At 33.2% G+C, this 16,798-nt stretch overlaps 2 protein-coding genes across 3 annotated transcripts; one reads left to right on the top strand and one right to left on the bottom strand.

Moving 5' to 3' along the window:
- Positions 1-8,775, top strand: LOC131942846 (heterogeneous nuclear ribonucleoprotein R). Of its 2 annotated transcripts, none has more exons than XM_059302798.1 (10): positions 1-122; positions 1,982-2,117; positions 2,513-2,736; positions 2,841-2,948; positions 3,292-3,468; positions 3,918-4,053; positions 4,725-4,933; positions 5,031-5,400; positions 6,599-6,702; positions 7,330-8,775. In XM_059302798.1, the coding sequence occupies exons 2-10, from the start codon at positions 1,982-1,984 to the stop codon at positions 7,699-7,701; spliced, it is 1,836 nt and encodes a 611-aa protein (XP_059158781.1). In that variant the 5' UTR covers positions 1-122; the 3' UTR covers positions 7,702-8,775. The 2 variants fall into 2 exon arrangements, with proteins under 2 accessions (XP_059158781.1, XP_059158791.1); XM_059302808.1 differs by having other exon boundaries at positions 6,599-6,706; positions 7,330-7,549.
- Positions 8,776-8,844: 69 nt separating this feature from the next.
- On the bottom strand, positions 8,845-16,528 carry LOC131942857 (major facilitator superfamily domain-containing protein 9-like). The gene is made up of 8 exons (XM_059302820.1): positions 16,384-16,528; positions 15,333-15,420; positions 15,045-15,088; positions 12,627-12,756; positions 11,730-11,939; positions 11,108-11,311; positions 10,243-10,390; positions 8,845-9,934 (listed from the first exon to the last, which is right to left on the bottom strand). Exons 1-8 carry the CDS (start codon positions 16,480-16,482, stop codon positions 9,556-9,558), a joined length of 1,302 nt encoding a protein of 433 aa, XP_059158803.1. The 5' UTR covers positions 16,483-16,528; the 3' UTR covers positions 8,845-9,555.
- Between the last annotated feature and the right edge of the window lie 270 nt (positions 16,529-16,798).

Here is a 16,798-nt window from a genome sequence, read left to right as displayed (position 1 = left end):
CCCAATATATCACGTGGTCTCTTCTGTATTTCATCCGTCACGGAAAAAGACGCGTTTTTGTTTTAAAGAAGAGAATTTGGCCCTTTTTATCTAAAAGAAAGTAGCTTAATTTGAAATTCAAGGTATGAGTAGACTAACATTAAAGCTCATTAATTTCCCTCTAAAAGCGAAGACTAGTTTTATCTTCAGTGTAGTTCATAGATGTTGAAATACTTGACGCGAAAATTGCACGCTCGTCCAGAGAACTGAACGCCATTTTGTTTAGCCGGCAAACGATTTTTGTCGTCCTATTTTCCTGTTAATATTAAAAATCCCCCTTATTAACCATATCCTGGTGTCTTTATTGCAACTTTTACTGATTACTTGTTAAAAGATTAACCAATGACGTAGTCCAATGCCGTTGTAACATAACATGCAAGGTCTAAAGATCTAAAATCTGTCCTGATTTCCAGCTGCGTAGGAAAGAACAAAGAAACACGGAATAATAAACAAGATGTCAATGAAGGTTCTAAGAATAGATGTAGAATCAATCTAGATCTTACAGAAAAACATGCACTCTCAAATTATAGGCCTATGGCTAAACAAATCTGTGAATGACCAGTTATTGGAACTGGTTTTGCTTCATGCCTTTTTTATGCTAACAGTTCTGGTTCTAGATTCTAGACTCTAGATCTGCAAGTTATTATTAGATTAAGCCTTTAAGCCTAATCAAAGATGACAGTTAAAAACAAATAGATCTAGATTCTAGATCTATTTGTTCTAAAATATTCAAGAAAATAGGGATATTTGACCAATGAATATGATTCTTATTAAACGTTAAATGAAATGGCAATCCTAGGACTATACACAAGATCTCTACATTTGCCAGGAAAGGCTATTCAGCAAAATAGTATTTTTAGTATCTAGAATAGATCTACTAGCAACAAGAGACTAGCCCAGGACAGACGCCTGGAAAGCTCTTGTCAGCGGCCTTTGTCCCAGTCCCAGGAGGGACGACAGCAAACCTAACAACTAGTAACTAGTCTACCAAGTCCTTGAATTCCAGACCTCATCTATCTGCTTCAAGTTAATACGCTTTGGTCGGGGGGGGGGGTGCTGTAATTTAACCTAAAGTCCCACCCAAAGTCTAAAAGGGCCATCTTCTCTCATCATAGTGGGCTGCTTTGGATAAAACTCTCCTCCCCCCTCCCCATATTCAGTAACTTGTATTGTGATGAATTTAGATACTGATGTCTGATAATACTCTTCCATAAAATAGGTGTGTTGGGTTATTAGTGTCATCTTGACTAATTTTATGGTTAGAAATAATGGTTAGGTGTATGGTAGGGTTGGGGTTAGGGACAGGGTTAGCATTGACATTAGCCAGCCATGTGTGTATTTAGTTAACTACCTACCAGTAACCTAACATCCCTTTTTTAAAGAAGATTCTATTATCAGACACTGGTATAAAAATACTCCCAAGTTCTTTTCTGTAAGCTAGTCCTTTGCATGAAGCAAAAGTTAAAAGGCCATTTGGTCCATGGTCATGTTTTCTTCATCTCTTACTTAATTACTACATCAATACTAGAATTGTAAATGAGTGATGTATTAGGCCCACTGTTTCCAAAAAAAACAACCTTAACATAGTTTAATAGTAAGCTATACAATTTGCTTCTTAACAATAAGGGAATTTGATGTTAAATTCAATGGGCTTTTCCCCTCTCTCTCCTTCCCCTACCAGTCCTCATCTACTTTTTCAGATTCCTTCCCCCATAGCATGACATATATGATAAATGGCCCTTATTTACTAAGAAATGGAAAATAGAACAAACATATTTTACTTATTTTATATTGATAAATGGTTGCCTCCTGAAGGATGAAACATGTATTGCTTGTCAACAGTAAACTGGTACCATTTCTTACTTTAATCTCCTGTTAAAAACTAGACAAGTTTCTGAAATATAGGCCTATATATATATATATATGCATGTACATTCAACAGATGAGTCAAAACGGAGATGATGTTGATATGAAAGAAGAATCACTAACACCAGAAGAAGAGTCAGAAGCACAGACCCTTTTAGAACATGGAATCAGCAAAACAGTTGCCAAAGAACTTTTAACAATTTATAAAACTGGTAAGTAAATTATTCGGTCCGAAAAATATTGTATAATTATAGGCCTTAGTGTTTTTCATTTAAGTTGTTTTGATGTTTCTTCTGAAAAATATTGTATAATTATAGGCTAAAGGGTTTTCATTTAAATTGTTGCGGTGTGTAAGTAGGTCACAACTTCTCATACTTGCCAGCTAGTAGACTTAGAGACCGTAGACTTACATGCCCTATAGCAACCAACCATCAGCACATTTGAAAACATTCCTTATAAATGTCAGGCTGTCATGATCCACAATTTTTCAGTTTTGTTTGCAGGGTTTTTAAAGGACATGCTGTTACCTTTTTTAATTGTCTAACTTAATAGATTGATTGTTATATTAAAATGCAACATAATAAGTCTTTTGATAAAATTCTAATAGGTAAACTTTCACAGTCTGATCTTGATGATAGGGCAATGGATGCTCTAAAAGAATTTTCCCCAGAAGATGCAATCAAGGTTTTAAGACAGTTTTGTGAAAGCAATCTTGAGCATGTGGGGAATAAAAGTGCTTTTCTGTGTGGCCAGATGAAGACCTACAGGCATAAACTAAGAGCAGGCAACATGCCACCACTTGTTAAAGGTCCTGATGAAGCCAAATTAAAGGTGTGATTGACAGAAAAATAAGCTCAATTTTAACTAATTAAATGATAGGATGTATAAAAATTGTTGTATTATATGTTTACTTATCAATACAATTTTTCAATAAGGAAATCTTGGATCGCACTGGCTACTCATTAGATGTTACAACAGGACAGAGAAAATATGGAGGCCCACCACCAGGTGGAGATCCAACACCACCTGGAACTGGACATGAGGTTATTTACAATTAATTGGTTGCAAAATAAATTGTAGTAACACATTCCTTTCATTTTCAAGAATAATAAATATTTTAGCAGGTAACACCTGGAAGTTAATGGATTAAATGAGAATTCACAATGCTATTTCTAAATTTTTAGTTTTTTTACATAAAAGATGTTTTAATATGTGTAGAGATTTTAAAATTTGTGCATGTTAAAAAATATTTTAATTGTATGCACCATGTCCTTTATATTATACAGATAATTTTCATAATAACATGCTGATATAAAATTAGAAAAAGACTGTCATTTATACTCAACAGTAATCATCTATTGAATTTCAATTTCAACTTTTTAACAGATTTTCTGTGGAAAGATTCCTAAAGATGTCTTTGAAGATGAATTGATTCCACTGTTTGAAAAATGCGGAAAGATTTGGGACATGCGTTTGATGATGGATCCCATGACAGGTCTGAACAGGGGCTATGGCTTCATAACATTTTGTGAAAAAGAGGCAGCAGCTGAGGCTGTAAATCAGGTAACATTGTTAGGCCACTGACTTAATTTTAAATATGTTCATATACACTGCAAATAGAGATATATTAGTCATTTGAATTCAATCTATTATAAAACATGTTTAAGATGCATGTTTATAAAAACATTGTTTTGATGTATTGCTTTATTTCCGACAATTTTTTAGCAGAATTGTAAACTTATATGCAGTGTCAGTTTATTTTGATTTAATATTTTAGGCAAAGAAATTTTACCACAAACTTTCACAGTGGTGCCTCATGTATTGCAACCAACTCCCATAACTCAAGTCTTTTAAAAACTCAGTGCATGCTGGCTAAAAATAAATGGGGTGGTGGTTGTATTTATTTAGCTCATCCAAAACTAGTAATGAACATCCATTGATTGGCAACACAGGCACTAATTTTTAATTTTACTTGGCCGTACTGTTGAAACAATTTTATAAATTTTTTTCAGCTGCACAATTATGAAATTAGATCTGGAAAGCAATTGAAAGTAAATATTTCTATTGCTAATGTAAGATTATTTGTTGGAAACATACCTAAAAACAAGTCTAGGGAAGAGATTAAAGAAGAATTTGGAAAAAGAACAGGTACTATTGTTTTCAATAATAACAAGACATTTTAGATTATGCCACATTTCCAATTGGCCAAGCAGTTAAAGCTAATAACTCTTTGGAAAAAAAAATATTTAACCGGTCATGATCATTAAAGGTTTTTAGGAGGTACCACTGAAAACTAAAAATTATCGTTAACAGATTTATGACATGAAGTTTATCAGAAGTTGCAAAGGTTAACATCCCAATTTAAAAATGGAAAAAGAATAATTTTATAGTTTTAACTTAAACATCAGTTATTTTCATTTAGCAATCAGTGATTATAGTGTAGTATTAAACATTGTAAAGTTTTTCTTTTACCTGTTTAAGATTTTTTTTTTTACTCTTTTAATAAGTATTTTGTGTAGTAGATTGAACTCTTAACCTTTATTGCAATTTAGCCTATTATTTATGAAATTGTAAAACTTAGGACTACAAAGTTCCTTTAGTATTGTAATTGAAGCTTAACGTAATCTTTGATTGATATTAATCTTTTATTTCTTAACTGTCTCATTGTCTTAATTACATTTCTAATATATTTTGCAATAAATTATATTTATTTCCCAAAAATGTATTTGTAAACACTAACTGATAAGCACAAATTAATACTAACATTAGAACAAAAACATCTTTTAGTACTTTTTGTTTTATTTTAAATAACTATATAGATGGACTTGTAGATGTCATTGTCTATGGCTCTGCTGACAATCCTAAACAGAAGAACAGGGGTTTTGCATTTTTGGAATATGAAACTCACAAACAGGCATCAAATGCTAAAAGAAAACTGCAGGCTGGGCATCCAAAGTTTTGGCAGTGTGATGTCATAGTTGATTGGGCTGATCCCATGGAAGAACCAGATGATGAAACTATGTCCAAGGTTAATTTTCCTTATTTTAACAGCTGCTAATTAAAACTACTTTATACTTTATTTTACAAAATTGTTAAACTAAAATTTTTACTCAATTTTAATCTAGGTTAAGGTTTTGTATGTAAGAAACCTAACATCTGATGTTAGTGAAGAAACTTTGAAGGAAAAGTTTGGTGAATTTGGAAAAGTTGAAAGGGTTAAGAAAATAAAAGACTATGGATTTGTTCATTATGAAGAAAGAGATGATGCCCTTAAAGCGATGGATGCATTAAATGGAGAAAAAATTGGCAATCTTGAAGTGGACATATCTTTGGCTAAACCTCCATCTGAAAACAAGAAAAAGGAACAGCGCAAACGAGATCAAGAGCGTAGGATGATGAGGGCTCACTATTTTGGATTTGATGATTACTGGGGGCCACCAGTAAGAGGTCATCCATCTCCTAGTAGGGCTGGATTAAGAAGACCACCATATCCAGGTATGATTAACAGAAATTTTAAAATTCACTTGCTATTAACACCTGTTCCAAAAACCTGCCCAGATGTTAGAAATATTTCCATTGAATAGATTGTTAGTGTTGCAAATTTTTTTTACTGATCACCCAAACAAATCTAATCAAAATTCTGATTTATAAATCTCTATCTGATCCATAAAACAAAGTAATATAGCTGAAAATACCAAAGCTCAAAATATGTCACTAGAATAAAATAATCAAAACACCTGTTGTTGCTGTTTAAAATTTCACACTCCTGCATTATCTACATACATCATTGGCTAAATTTGTCAAGTAACAGAAGACATGACATTATAAAAGTAACTATTTTTATAGTTTTTATAATACAAATATAATTTTTATTGCCTTTTAAAAACAATATTTTACATTGTTTAAATTATTAGATTTTTATTAGATAGTTAAAAATGTTACACGTATTGTAAATATGCAGATATATAATATAACAAATTAAACACTGATTCTAAAGAGAAATAACCACCAAGAAAATTTCTATTTCTTGTATACATAGGCTACTTTTAAATAAAGTATAGCAAATATATTTATGCAAACATGGAATGACTATATCAAGAAGACTTGTTTTTCTGCATGGTTGAGTTGGTTGTGCGGAATAATATAAATAATAAATGGCACCATGTTAAAGATTACAGGTTTACAGCTAAAGTAATATTAGAAAGCAACATTGTTTTAAAATTGGTGATTGTCAGTTTCTTAAATTAATTGGCCTACTTTACTTAGTGGATAGTGGTAGTTTAATAATGGAGTGGTTGGCGAATAAGTGGTGGAATAGGGTTGAGGGTGGACTTAGTTCAGCTAAAGATATTAAAATAGATCAAATAGTGATCAGCAGTACTTTTAAAGCATGGGTACTCAGTCTGGATGAGATATTAGTTCATTTTGTCATTCCATGTTCTTTTCATGAAATTGTATCCTTAGTAACTGGTCAAGGCTACTGAAAATCAAATATTATTTTGTCTGAAACCAATAGGCTTTGCAGCTAGTAGTTAATAGAAAGGTATAACAAATATATGCTTTTTGTATGAAAATAAAAACATGGGACACATTAGTAATACATTTGCATCAGTAGCATATGGGTTTCCAGTGATGTCTAATGACATGTATTTCTTCTAGTGATAAAAATTAATTTTTTTATTGAATTTTTCAGAGCCTTATTATGAAGATTATTATGGATATGAAGACTTTGATTACTATGGCTATCCTCCTGTTCCCCCAATGAGAGGAGCTCGTGGTCGTGGAGGGATACCCCCTGTAAGTACTTATATTAGAAAAGACCAAGCAAGACTCATCATGCAGATGTGACTTCAATATTTTGGGACAAAGATTTGATAAATTAACCTTCAGCACTGAAGTCACAATAGTATGCTAAACCTACTTCTGAACCAGTTTATGGACATTAAGTGAAATAGCTTTTTAGTAGGTAGTATGTTAAGAAAAATTACCTTAGTAGTAATTTAAAACATAGATTACCATGTAAGCAACATAGATTTGTGTTCAACCTTGATTATAAATTATGGTTCATTAGTAGAAGAGTCTTGCTTGGATTTCATAGGGGCATACTGTATTTTTACAGTATGCTCCTATTTGAGGGGATAGAAACACTGCAAATGTGTTGAAAATATCTATTAAGCCAATTTAAAATCAAAATTGTACACCAAAAATAGTCTTTTAAAAATTTGAATTGTAGAAAAGTCAGTCGTGTTTTGGCAAAATAAATCTATTGAATACCCCTTTACAAACTATTAGTAAGAAATGTTCAAAGTATCAAACACATTTCCAGGTGAATCTTGTTCCCCCTCACCAATAATTTGCCACTTTTACATGCTAATAATTAGGGCAAAAAATGTCTCAAAACTATCTTTTTCCGTTTCATGGTAGCAGCCTATCAGAGGTCGTGGTGGGGGCCCTCGTGGCCACGCAACAGGAGGTCAGGCAACCCGAGGGGCGGCCGCTAAAGGCCGTGCAACTGGACCTGCCCGGGGGGCCTCGCGCGGGGGACGTGGGGCTAGCAACGGAAACAGCCCGTCGGCAGGGTCATCACCAGTCGCGGCCAGGGGAGGAAAACGGAAAGCAGGCACAGACTTCCAGACAGGAAGCTCGAAGCGACGGAATACAGAAAGTTGGGGCAGTCAGCCTATAGCGCAGCAGCCTCTTAAACAAGATATGAAGCAGGACATGTATGGGGCCATGAGCTATGATGGAAATGATGATGCATGGTATGAAGATTCATATGGGCAGAATTGGGGTTGACAGCTTAGTCTTAAAGTAATATAAAAACTTGTGATAAAACTTAAATCTGCCCAATACTGTATAAATAAAATTGTAACCAAAAGATGGCTTAATATTGGGCTGAAATTGCAGCCTGGTAATTTATGACCCATGTGAAGTAAGTGGTCAAGTGAAACTAAGGGGGGTCAATGGCTTATGTCTTTGGCCCAGTTTACTAAAAACAAAAGGCTTCGAAATTTTTTGCTGGGCAACAGTAGTTGTTAAATATTTGTATATTTCATCTTCTCCTGGCCTACGTCTTGTACATATTTTTTTGATCTTATAAAGCATATCCCCCCAAAGAATTTTCTTTTTCGGCAAAGTCTGAATTAAAAATTTATTCGGTCTCCTATATATAATATCTCATCATAACCTCAGGCTTAATAAGCACCAGGCATGAATGGATGTTGCCTTGACTCCGCACCGTGTGGTTTCAGGCACAAGGGTTCCGTTCTACGGCAGCTTATGCAACAAAACAGGACCAATATTTGGATCCTGCAGTGCATGCCGCAACATTTTGCATACAATAAATAGACCTTTGCAGTAAATAACATGACATGCATCAGTTGTTACTAGATGCTCTGTTATTTAGGCTAAAAGTCTCCATTTGCACACATTGTATAGGGATAGGGAGCGTACATTCAAGACTCGTTTTAATAAAATAAATTTGAGTTTTGTGAACATTCTAAAGAATCTTTAATCCAGAATGCCGAAAAAATAGTTTTAAAAATGTATCAGTATTTTACTATTTTATCGTTTGGTGTTGCGTAATGAAATTTTGTGTAAATTGTCATGTAGTGAAATGACAAAGTTCATTTTAAAATTTGCTTTCAAATTAATGGCAAACAATATATGGTTAGTGGAATTAAAGACGAAAATGAAGTATCAACATACAGAAAATTGTTTTTATCTGGACCCTTCAGATGCCGTAAAATGAAATGGCAGTTTAGCATTCCACTAACCGACTTTTCATACATTATATTCATTTCATCGAAACTATTCATCATCACCATTGTCATGTGTTCATGCAAATAAAATTGCATTTTATGTAAAAAAGATGAGTTTCTTATCTCTTGAAAGTTAGATACATTAAAACTAACCTTTCAAAGAACTTGTGATTCAGTTAGCTTGGATCCATGCAACATAATGTGTGGTCTATTGAATTACTATTTATCTCACCAATATACCTCATACTTATGTACCCTAATACAATTATTAATTAAGATAAAATATTTTGTGACCAAAAATTGCATGAGATTTTATAAGGCAACAACTACTTTAATATCTAGTAATTTAAAAATTTGTTATTAAGTTTCTTCCCTAATGTTCACCTCACAAAAATCCAAATAACTTGCATTATTGATGAGGGAAATTTTTATTAGGTTGGAGCATCAATAACATTCTATTTATTAGGAACTGATCAAAATGTCAGGTTACATGTTTGGCCATAAGAAAAAGCTTTTAAAAAAAATACCCTCCCACCTTTATTTAATCAAAATAGCAATAGTCCGAAATCTGCTTAATCTGTTTAAATTGTGTGAAATTTTTTTGTGGTTGATAGGTTTAACTTTGTAGTTATATAGCTTAGCACATTTATGTTAAACATAGCAAGTGTAAAAGGGACCATATACAAACTATTGAAACAACAGGTTTTTATTGTTAAAAAAATATATTTTAACAACACAATTTAAAAAAAAACACGCAAAAATAATATACTTATGTATTATTCCAACACCTTTATGAAATAAATCAAGTTGATATTTTATAAAATTAACCACCTTTATCACATTACCTTTACACACAGGTAATAACAATGCCACTACAAGGGTATTCAACCTAGCTAAGTTTCTCTTTCCTTACTTGAGGACACTGGGGGCGAAAAAGCATTAAAATTACACTAAATGCAGCTGCTAGTATACTTATGTAGGATGCACCATCTATGCTGAACTCTTGGGCTAATCCAGCAATGAATGGGGCAATCATCCTTGCAATAGACATCACGCTCTGGCTCAGGCCCATTATAGAACCAACAGCAGAATCCCCACAGCGAGATATTGTGAGCGTTGTGCTACTCACTCTTGATATGCATGTAACTAAACTCAAGGGCATTAAGAAAATCAACAACAAGTGAAGTGAGGATGACCACGTCAAACACATTAGGGTAATGACTTGCAACACTGTAACATGAAGAAAAAGCTTAGCGTTGCTTTTGTACCTGAAGCAAGAACAAAATAGATTAATTTGATTTCTTTTGTAAATAAATTGTGAGACTTAACTATCAATTTAAAAAAATTAATTTTTTTCTAAATGATCTCTGCTAGCATTATTATTAACATTGGCGTGTACATGGGTCAGTATAAATTACATTCTAGATATTTTTAAAATACAGTAGGTAATTAAAAAAAAGTTTTGTTTTGAGATGTAAAGAATGGTTCAAGTTCAAGGTTATTGGAGGATTGAATAGAAATAGAAACAATATATAACTAGTGTACCTCTACCACAGAAGAAATAAAACAAACCTACTTTTGTGTGACTTTTCCGAGGATAAACCCAGACAAGGTGGCTACCACACCAGAATATGATGTAAGATATCCTAGGGTTTTAGGACTGGCATCAAACTTTAGTTTTAGCACCATAGTGAAGTTAGTACGAAATATTATCACAGAAAATCCTGGGAAAATGTTAAACATATTGGTAAACAATTAAAGAAAAAACAACGATAATTGGCTAAACACAAATAAAGGATTTAGAAAAAAGGATTCACAGTAGTAAATATTTAAAAATGAAAAGATGCATAAACATGGCCTGGCTGTCGGTTGCACAGTTATGGAGAGCATCAGAAAATGATGAGAAAATCTACTATGGTGCAGCAACGACCCCAGCGGTTAAGGAACAATTAAATCATTTATTTTGCATAAATATGGGACAGCTTGGCCTTAGAAGAGATAGAACACTAGACTGCTAACCCGAAAGTTGAATCCGGGTCAAAGTCAGTAGAAAGTCATTGAGTTCACCCAACTATAATGGGTACTATCTCAGGTGGAGGAAAGTAAAGGTGGCTGGGCAAAGTGCTGACCACACCCTCCCTTTGTATGCTGAGGTAAAGAAATATGAACTTTACTTCATCTGCCCATTGGAACACTATGTCTACTAAAGAGGATTCTTTACTTTATAAATATCTTATAGTAGGCTACCATAATCCTACACTGAATATAATTTGATAAATTCACTGCTGCAACACCAATTAATTAATATCATTTAGCTTTAATTTTAATATCAGACAAAAGTAATGGCGTTACAAGTAAAAAAATAAATGGAAAATTATCTCTTAAGAAAATGGTTTTAAGTTTATAATTTTGGTCACCACAAAATGCAAAAAAATACTAACCAGCTAAAAATTTAATAAGAAACAAATCCCACAGCTCTATCCAATCAAATTCTCTGAATGATTTCACCATCTTGCTAAAGCTGAAGTCTATTTCATCCGAACCCAGCTTTTTTAATGAAGTTGAACTGTCTTCTTTTATCATTTTAGAACTGGAATGATGATGGCTTGCAGAGAAATTTGTTGGTATTGCCCACCACACCAATACTGAAAAGCAATCATTATATAAGTCATAAAAAAAAAAGGAAACTTCCAAAACATTTCTTTGCTAAACAAAACCGAATTAATAAAAAATCAAATCTTTTAAAACTTTTAGAGCAAATTGCAAAGTTGACTAAGTGTTTACAGTTTAGTTACTACATTGTCATTTTGTAGGATCTCAACACTTAAAACTATTTCTGTCTTCTCATCAACTATTTTTCTGTAATTTTGTCTCAAAGTGGCTTTTAAAATAATACAATTTCAGCCACACCATTAGTTTCCATCCCATTAGCAAAAACAGGAAAAATTATCAACGCCAGCTACTATCAGCATATGTCATGCACATTTAAACAGCCTAACACCCAGCCAATCCTATTAATAATACTTATCCTTAAACCAACATAAAATTAAAAAGTGGATTTACCAGCATTGCAAACAAAAATAGCTCCTGCAACAAATGCAACTAAGGTAAATCCACCTCTGGTCTCAGCTAAATGGCCTCCAATGATTGGCCCAAGTATAAAACCTATGCTGGAAAAAGAATTAAATGATCCTAGTGCCCCAGTAAGAGATTCCTTGGGTAGAACATCAGCCAGGAAAGCTTTTGTGATGGTCTGGCTGTGTTTGAAACATCCTGGGGATAAAACAACAAAAGGAACTCAATGGCACAGCGCTTTATGAAAATATATTGCAAATTAATGCATGCAATCAAAATAATTTTCTGAAAATATATTGCAAATCAAAATAGTTGAAAGTACTAGCTGCTCAGTAATTGGTAATAATGAGTCAATATTTAAAAAATTCACTTAAAAATGTCCCCTTAGCACTTAAGTGAGAGATTCTCAGATAAATAAAAAAAAAGGTAAAAGATTAAAAAGTAATATGACTTTTTAATTAAAGTTAGAAGTATTGTATCCTTCTAGACCATAGGTCTAAAGGGTAGTTGAAGCAGAGCTCATTTGTTTCTTTAACCTCAGCATATGAAAGGATTGTGTGGTCAGCACCAAGCATGGCCTCCTTTACTTTCAACCAGCATACATCAGGTACCCATGATCGCCCAATGAACTCTCAAGATTTTCTACCTGTCAGTCTCACCTTTAAACAATCTAAAAGTAAAATAAAATGTACTTTCATCTGTTTTACAAAAGAAAATGAATGTTTACTTCTTTGTGGAGTCTTAAGTACCTGTTGTACATGTTCACGCTCTGATCCTTTGTTTCTGGGTTCAACTCAGATCTTTTCGTATTATCTTATATAAAAATAAGATTATATCCAGGGTTCAGAACATTTAGAGCCTAAATTAGCAAGTACCTCATTGTACCTAAAACAAGGCGACCAACAAACAGTACTGCAAGTGATGAGTATATTCCAAGGCTGGCATACCCCAGGCCTGACATGAGCAAACATACAACCAGACTGAACTGGCGACTCACTGTATCACTCCACTTGCCCTGGCAAAAAATAAAACCGTTATTATTGATGTAACATTAACATAAATTAAAATAGTTAACATTTCTTAATTTTACTTTAAATTACGCAGGACAGCATGGTCAGGTGGTAGAGCGCTCAACTGCTAGTCTGAAATTCTAGGGTTTGGATCTCTGTCAGAAACTGAGTCTGCATGGCGTTAACTTTATTGAATGTATACATATTTATTTTAGGCTTGAGTCTGTAAGATGTCCTTGAGTCCATCCAGCTCTGATGGGTATGGGACTTAGGGTAAGTATAAGCAGCTGGGCATAGTGCTCACCACACCATCCCTTCATATGCTGAAGTCAAGAAACATGAACTGTACTTCATCTGCCTTATGGATCATAAGTTTGAAAGGGCAACTTTACTATTAATTTTTTTATTGATGAGACAAACAAAAATGATAAACTTTTCTTCATGTTATTGTTAGTTTACACAAGCTCTCTTTTGGTGTCATAAGGTGTCTTGGTAATTTATTTTCTTCATTCTTAATTCTAGTGTTAGGGAGGGCTTTCCTCCAACACAATTAAGTATTACTTATCAACTTGTTATGCACCATATAGGCTATGATTTCTGCCTGATTTTCTTTTTGGATTTGCATCCAAAGCCTTTGTCCAACCAAGAACAAACTACAAGGCAGCAGTTGTTTAATTTCAGAGTTATCTCTCCAGAAGAGTTACTGTCCCTGCTGTCAGCCTCATCTGCCTGAGGTCTTGGTGATAAATATAGACATAGATCTATTTTTTAGTTTTAATTTTAATTTCAAACCTTACTTATTGTTAAAACTCAGGACCTGAATAAAAATCAAGAAATACCAGATGTAAAAAAACTCATGAAAACAATAATGAATAAACCATCTTTTTCAGTTAATGCTACTATTGTTACAGCATCAACAAGAATGCCATACTAACAAAAGTCATTCTTATTCAGTTTATCAATATCATTCCAACCAGAATGTATTCTGTTCTGTTTCTCTTCATTATCATGCTAATGGTGTATCTATTACACTATCAGTTAATGGTAGGCCGTTCACAAGGGAAAGTGATTTACCATCTGTTGCCAAGTTTATTGATTGTCTGCTCTATTCAGCAACTTTGCTTTACTACACTAAAAGCTAGCTAGGCGTGGATCTATTTCAACAACAAGGATATGCAAACAAAAAAATTAATAAAAATAGTAAAATAAACCGGGAGTGATCTCCCCTAAACTTTCTCGAATATTCTAATATAACACTACGTGGGATGTCAACTCGGAATATAGACATGATTTTTGTTTACTTAAACTTTTAAAAATAGAATAAAATCTAGTAGAAAAAAAAATGCGCACCAAGCTAGCACCGAAACCAAATGTGCGTAATAGTGCGCAATATTATTAGTACTTTTAAAATTTACATTAGTTTTTTGAGAAATCGGAAGTAGCGTAAATTACTACTTCCGGTCAACGGAAATTACTCAAAATTTAACAGAAGGTAGAGAATTAGATCTTTTACTTACATGTGAAATTTCATTTATCTATCTTAAATAGTACTAATAGTACTCAAGTTATAGGCTTTTGAAAAATTCAAAGTAGAAAAAGTACCACTTCCGGTTGTCGGAAATCGCTCAAAAGTTGATACGGATCTACGATTTTGATATAATACTTATATATGAAATTTCATCAACCTAGCTGTAACGGTACTCAAGTTATCGTGTTTACACACGGACACACACACAGACACACAGACACACACACACACAGACATACGGACAAGATTGCAAAATTATGTTTTTCCGTATCAGTGAGGTGTAAAACGTCGAGATTTGTAAAAATCTCGATTTTTTTTTTTGCACGATTACAATACTTTCTCTATACTACGTATATACGAGAAAGTAAAAAACAAAGCAAATAAAAAACTTCCACTTGTACAAACACAAAAAAAAGATATAGGCTTATAATATGCCCTACAATTAGCATACTGGAAAATTGAGGTCATAGTCAACAAAGATGAAAAATGTAAAAAAAAAAACAACCTTCACAGTGTTGAATTATTTAAAAAATTACATTTTAAATTATTTAGTACAGAGTAACATAAATTTGACCAAGCAGTGTTTCTTTCAGGCATCTCTCCAGGAGAGAAGTGACAAGTGCTCCCCCCCCCCCCCTTCCCCCAAGAGAAAATGGTCTGAAAGAAACCCTGCCTCAGGGATTTTAATTTAATAGGATTATATTAAAAAATTACAAATAGTAGAGTAGAAGACATAAAGAAAAAATGTGTTGTTACATTACTTACAATAATGGGGCTACTAAACAATTGCAAACCACCATAAACAGACCCTGATAAAAAGGATAACAAGAAATGAAGCTATTATATTTAAAAATAAAATACCATCATATCAATACTAGACCTAAATTTGACAAATTTTAGCACCAGACATTAATAAAAATGTAATTACTAATTACCATTTCAATAATGGATAATGATTTTTTACATTATAGGCCTATATTATTGTTGTATTGAATGTGAATCATATTTACTAATTTAGACATTGATATAGAGATATAGCTCATTTTCCATTACCTATAGCTCCAGCTAAAGTTGGTGAGGCCCCAAGTTCTCGAGCCTGAGGTAATACCAATGGCATTATCATGCTCACACCTAAAAAATCCTGTATGAGAAAAAATAAATAAATTGAATCATTTGAATCTACTTTGCTAAAGTTAGTATGTCCCTTGTTTGAGACTAGATATGCTGATGATATAGATCTAGATCTAGATAGAAAGTTTTGGGGTTGAAGTATAGATTTATATTTTAAATATATTCGGTATATTAATTCTTTTTCATTGGGGGGGGGGGGGTAGATGTGAATAGTACTCCCCCCCCCCCCCCCCCCCACACAAGAGATGCCTGAAAGAAACGCTAATAATAATTAAAAATTGTTGCTTCCAGTCATTTTTCTAAAAAGGGCGGGGTGTATAAATAATCATAATAAATAATGTGTATGTATATAGTATATTAATATTTGGTAATCTATCGTTTTGGGTACGTAAAATCGCCCGCGGCTATTAATGTACGAAAACGTTACCTCATTGTCAAGGCTTTAATAGAAGTATATTGTGATATATTTGTGTCAAATATTATAGATAAATGAATAATAAACCTAAATCAATGGCTAAATATATCAATATATGCCAGAAATTAACTTTAAACAGCAGTGTTTGCGAGCAAGATTTGCTATATAAACAGCAGCCATTTGTAAAATAGAGTGACTTCCGCCTGTCTCGCGCTATATCCGCTATAAAAAAAACTTAAATAAGATGGCTGCTATAGTAAATGAGCATGGTTGCATCTGTTGGAAACATCGCTAGTCTTCATTTATTACTGAAAAGTTTTAATTCAATTGTTTAAAAACAGGTACATAAATGAAAGAAGGAAACATTTTTGTATTTTTCAAAACATAAATCCTCCTCAAAATGTGAAATAATTATTAAAATTTAAGGAGTCACCTGTTTTTCACATTACTAGTCGCGGGCGATTTTACGTACCCAAAACGATAGATTACCTAATATTTATATATTAGTATAAAGTATTAATTATTATTAGGCCTAATTTAATTTAATTTATACTTTACCACGAAACCACTTAAATACAGAATGTGTGACATTTTTGTAATACATATTGACGACGGATCTGATTCCGTATTTTTATTTTTAGGCCTAGATCTACTCATTACTAGTCTACTAGATTTAGAAACTAGACTGTCTGCTAGAACACAAGACCATCTCATAAACAATCGAAAGTAGAACCTGATACGTCACCGGAACCGCCAGATCAAGCTCTATCTATAAATAGTTCAAATGAACAACTCTAGAAATGCCGAGTTGTCTTTTAGTACTTTAGTTAGTTTTAGCTAAAAAGACAAAAAGCCAAAAATTCACCGGATTTCATTTTTAAAATTGATTTTTATAAGTTACAACCAGAGTTTCTTCCAGGCATCTCCCCCCCCCCCCCCCGAATGAGATGGATTTCATATAGTAAACATCAGA

Source organism: Physella acuta, unplaced genomic scaffold, assembly GCF_028476545.2.
Source record: "Physella acuta isolate Inbredline_101_S28 unplaced genomic scaffold, ASM2847654v3 ptg000037l, whole genome shotgun sequence".
In the NCBI taxonomy this organism is placed as follows: domain Eukaryota; kingdom Metazoa; phylum Mollusca; class Gastropoda; family Physidae; genus Physella; species Physella acuta.
The sequence above is the reverse complement of the archived record's forward strand: the minus strand, read 5'-3'. Positions and strand labels throughout refer to the sequence as shown.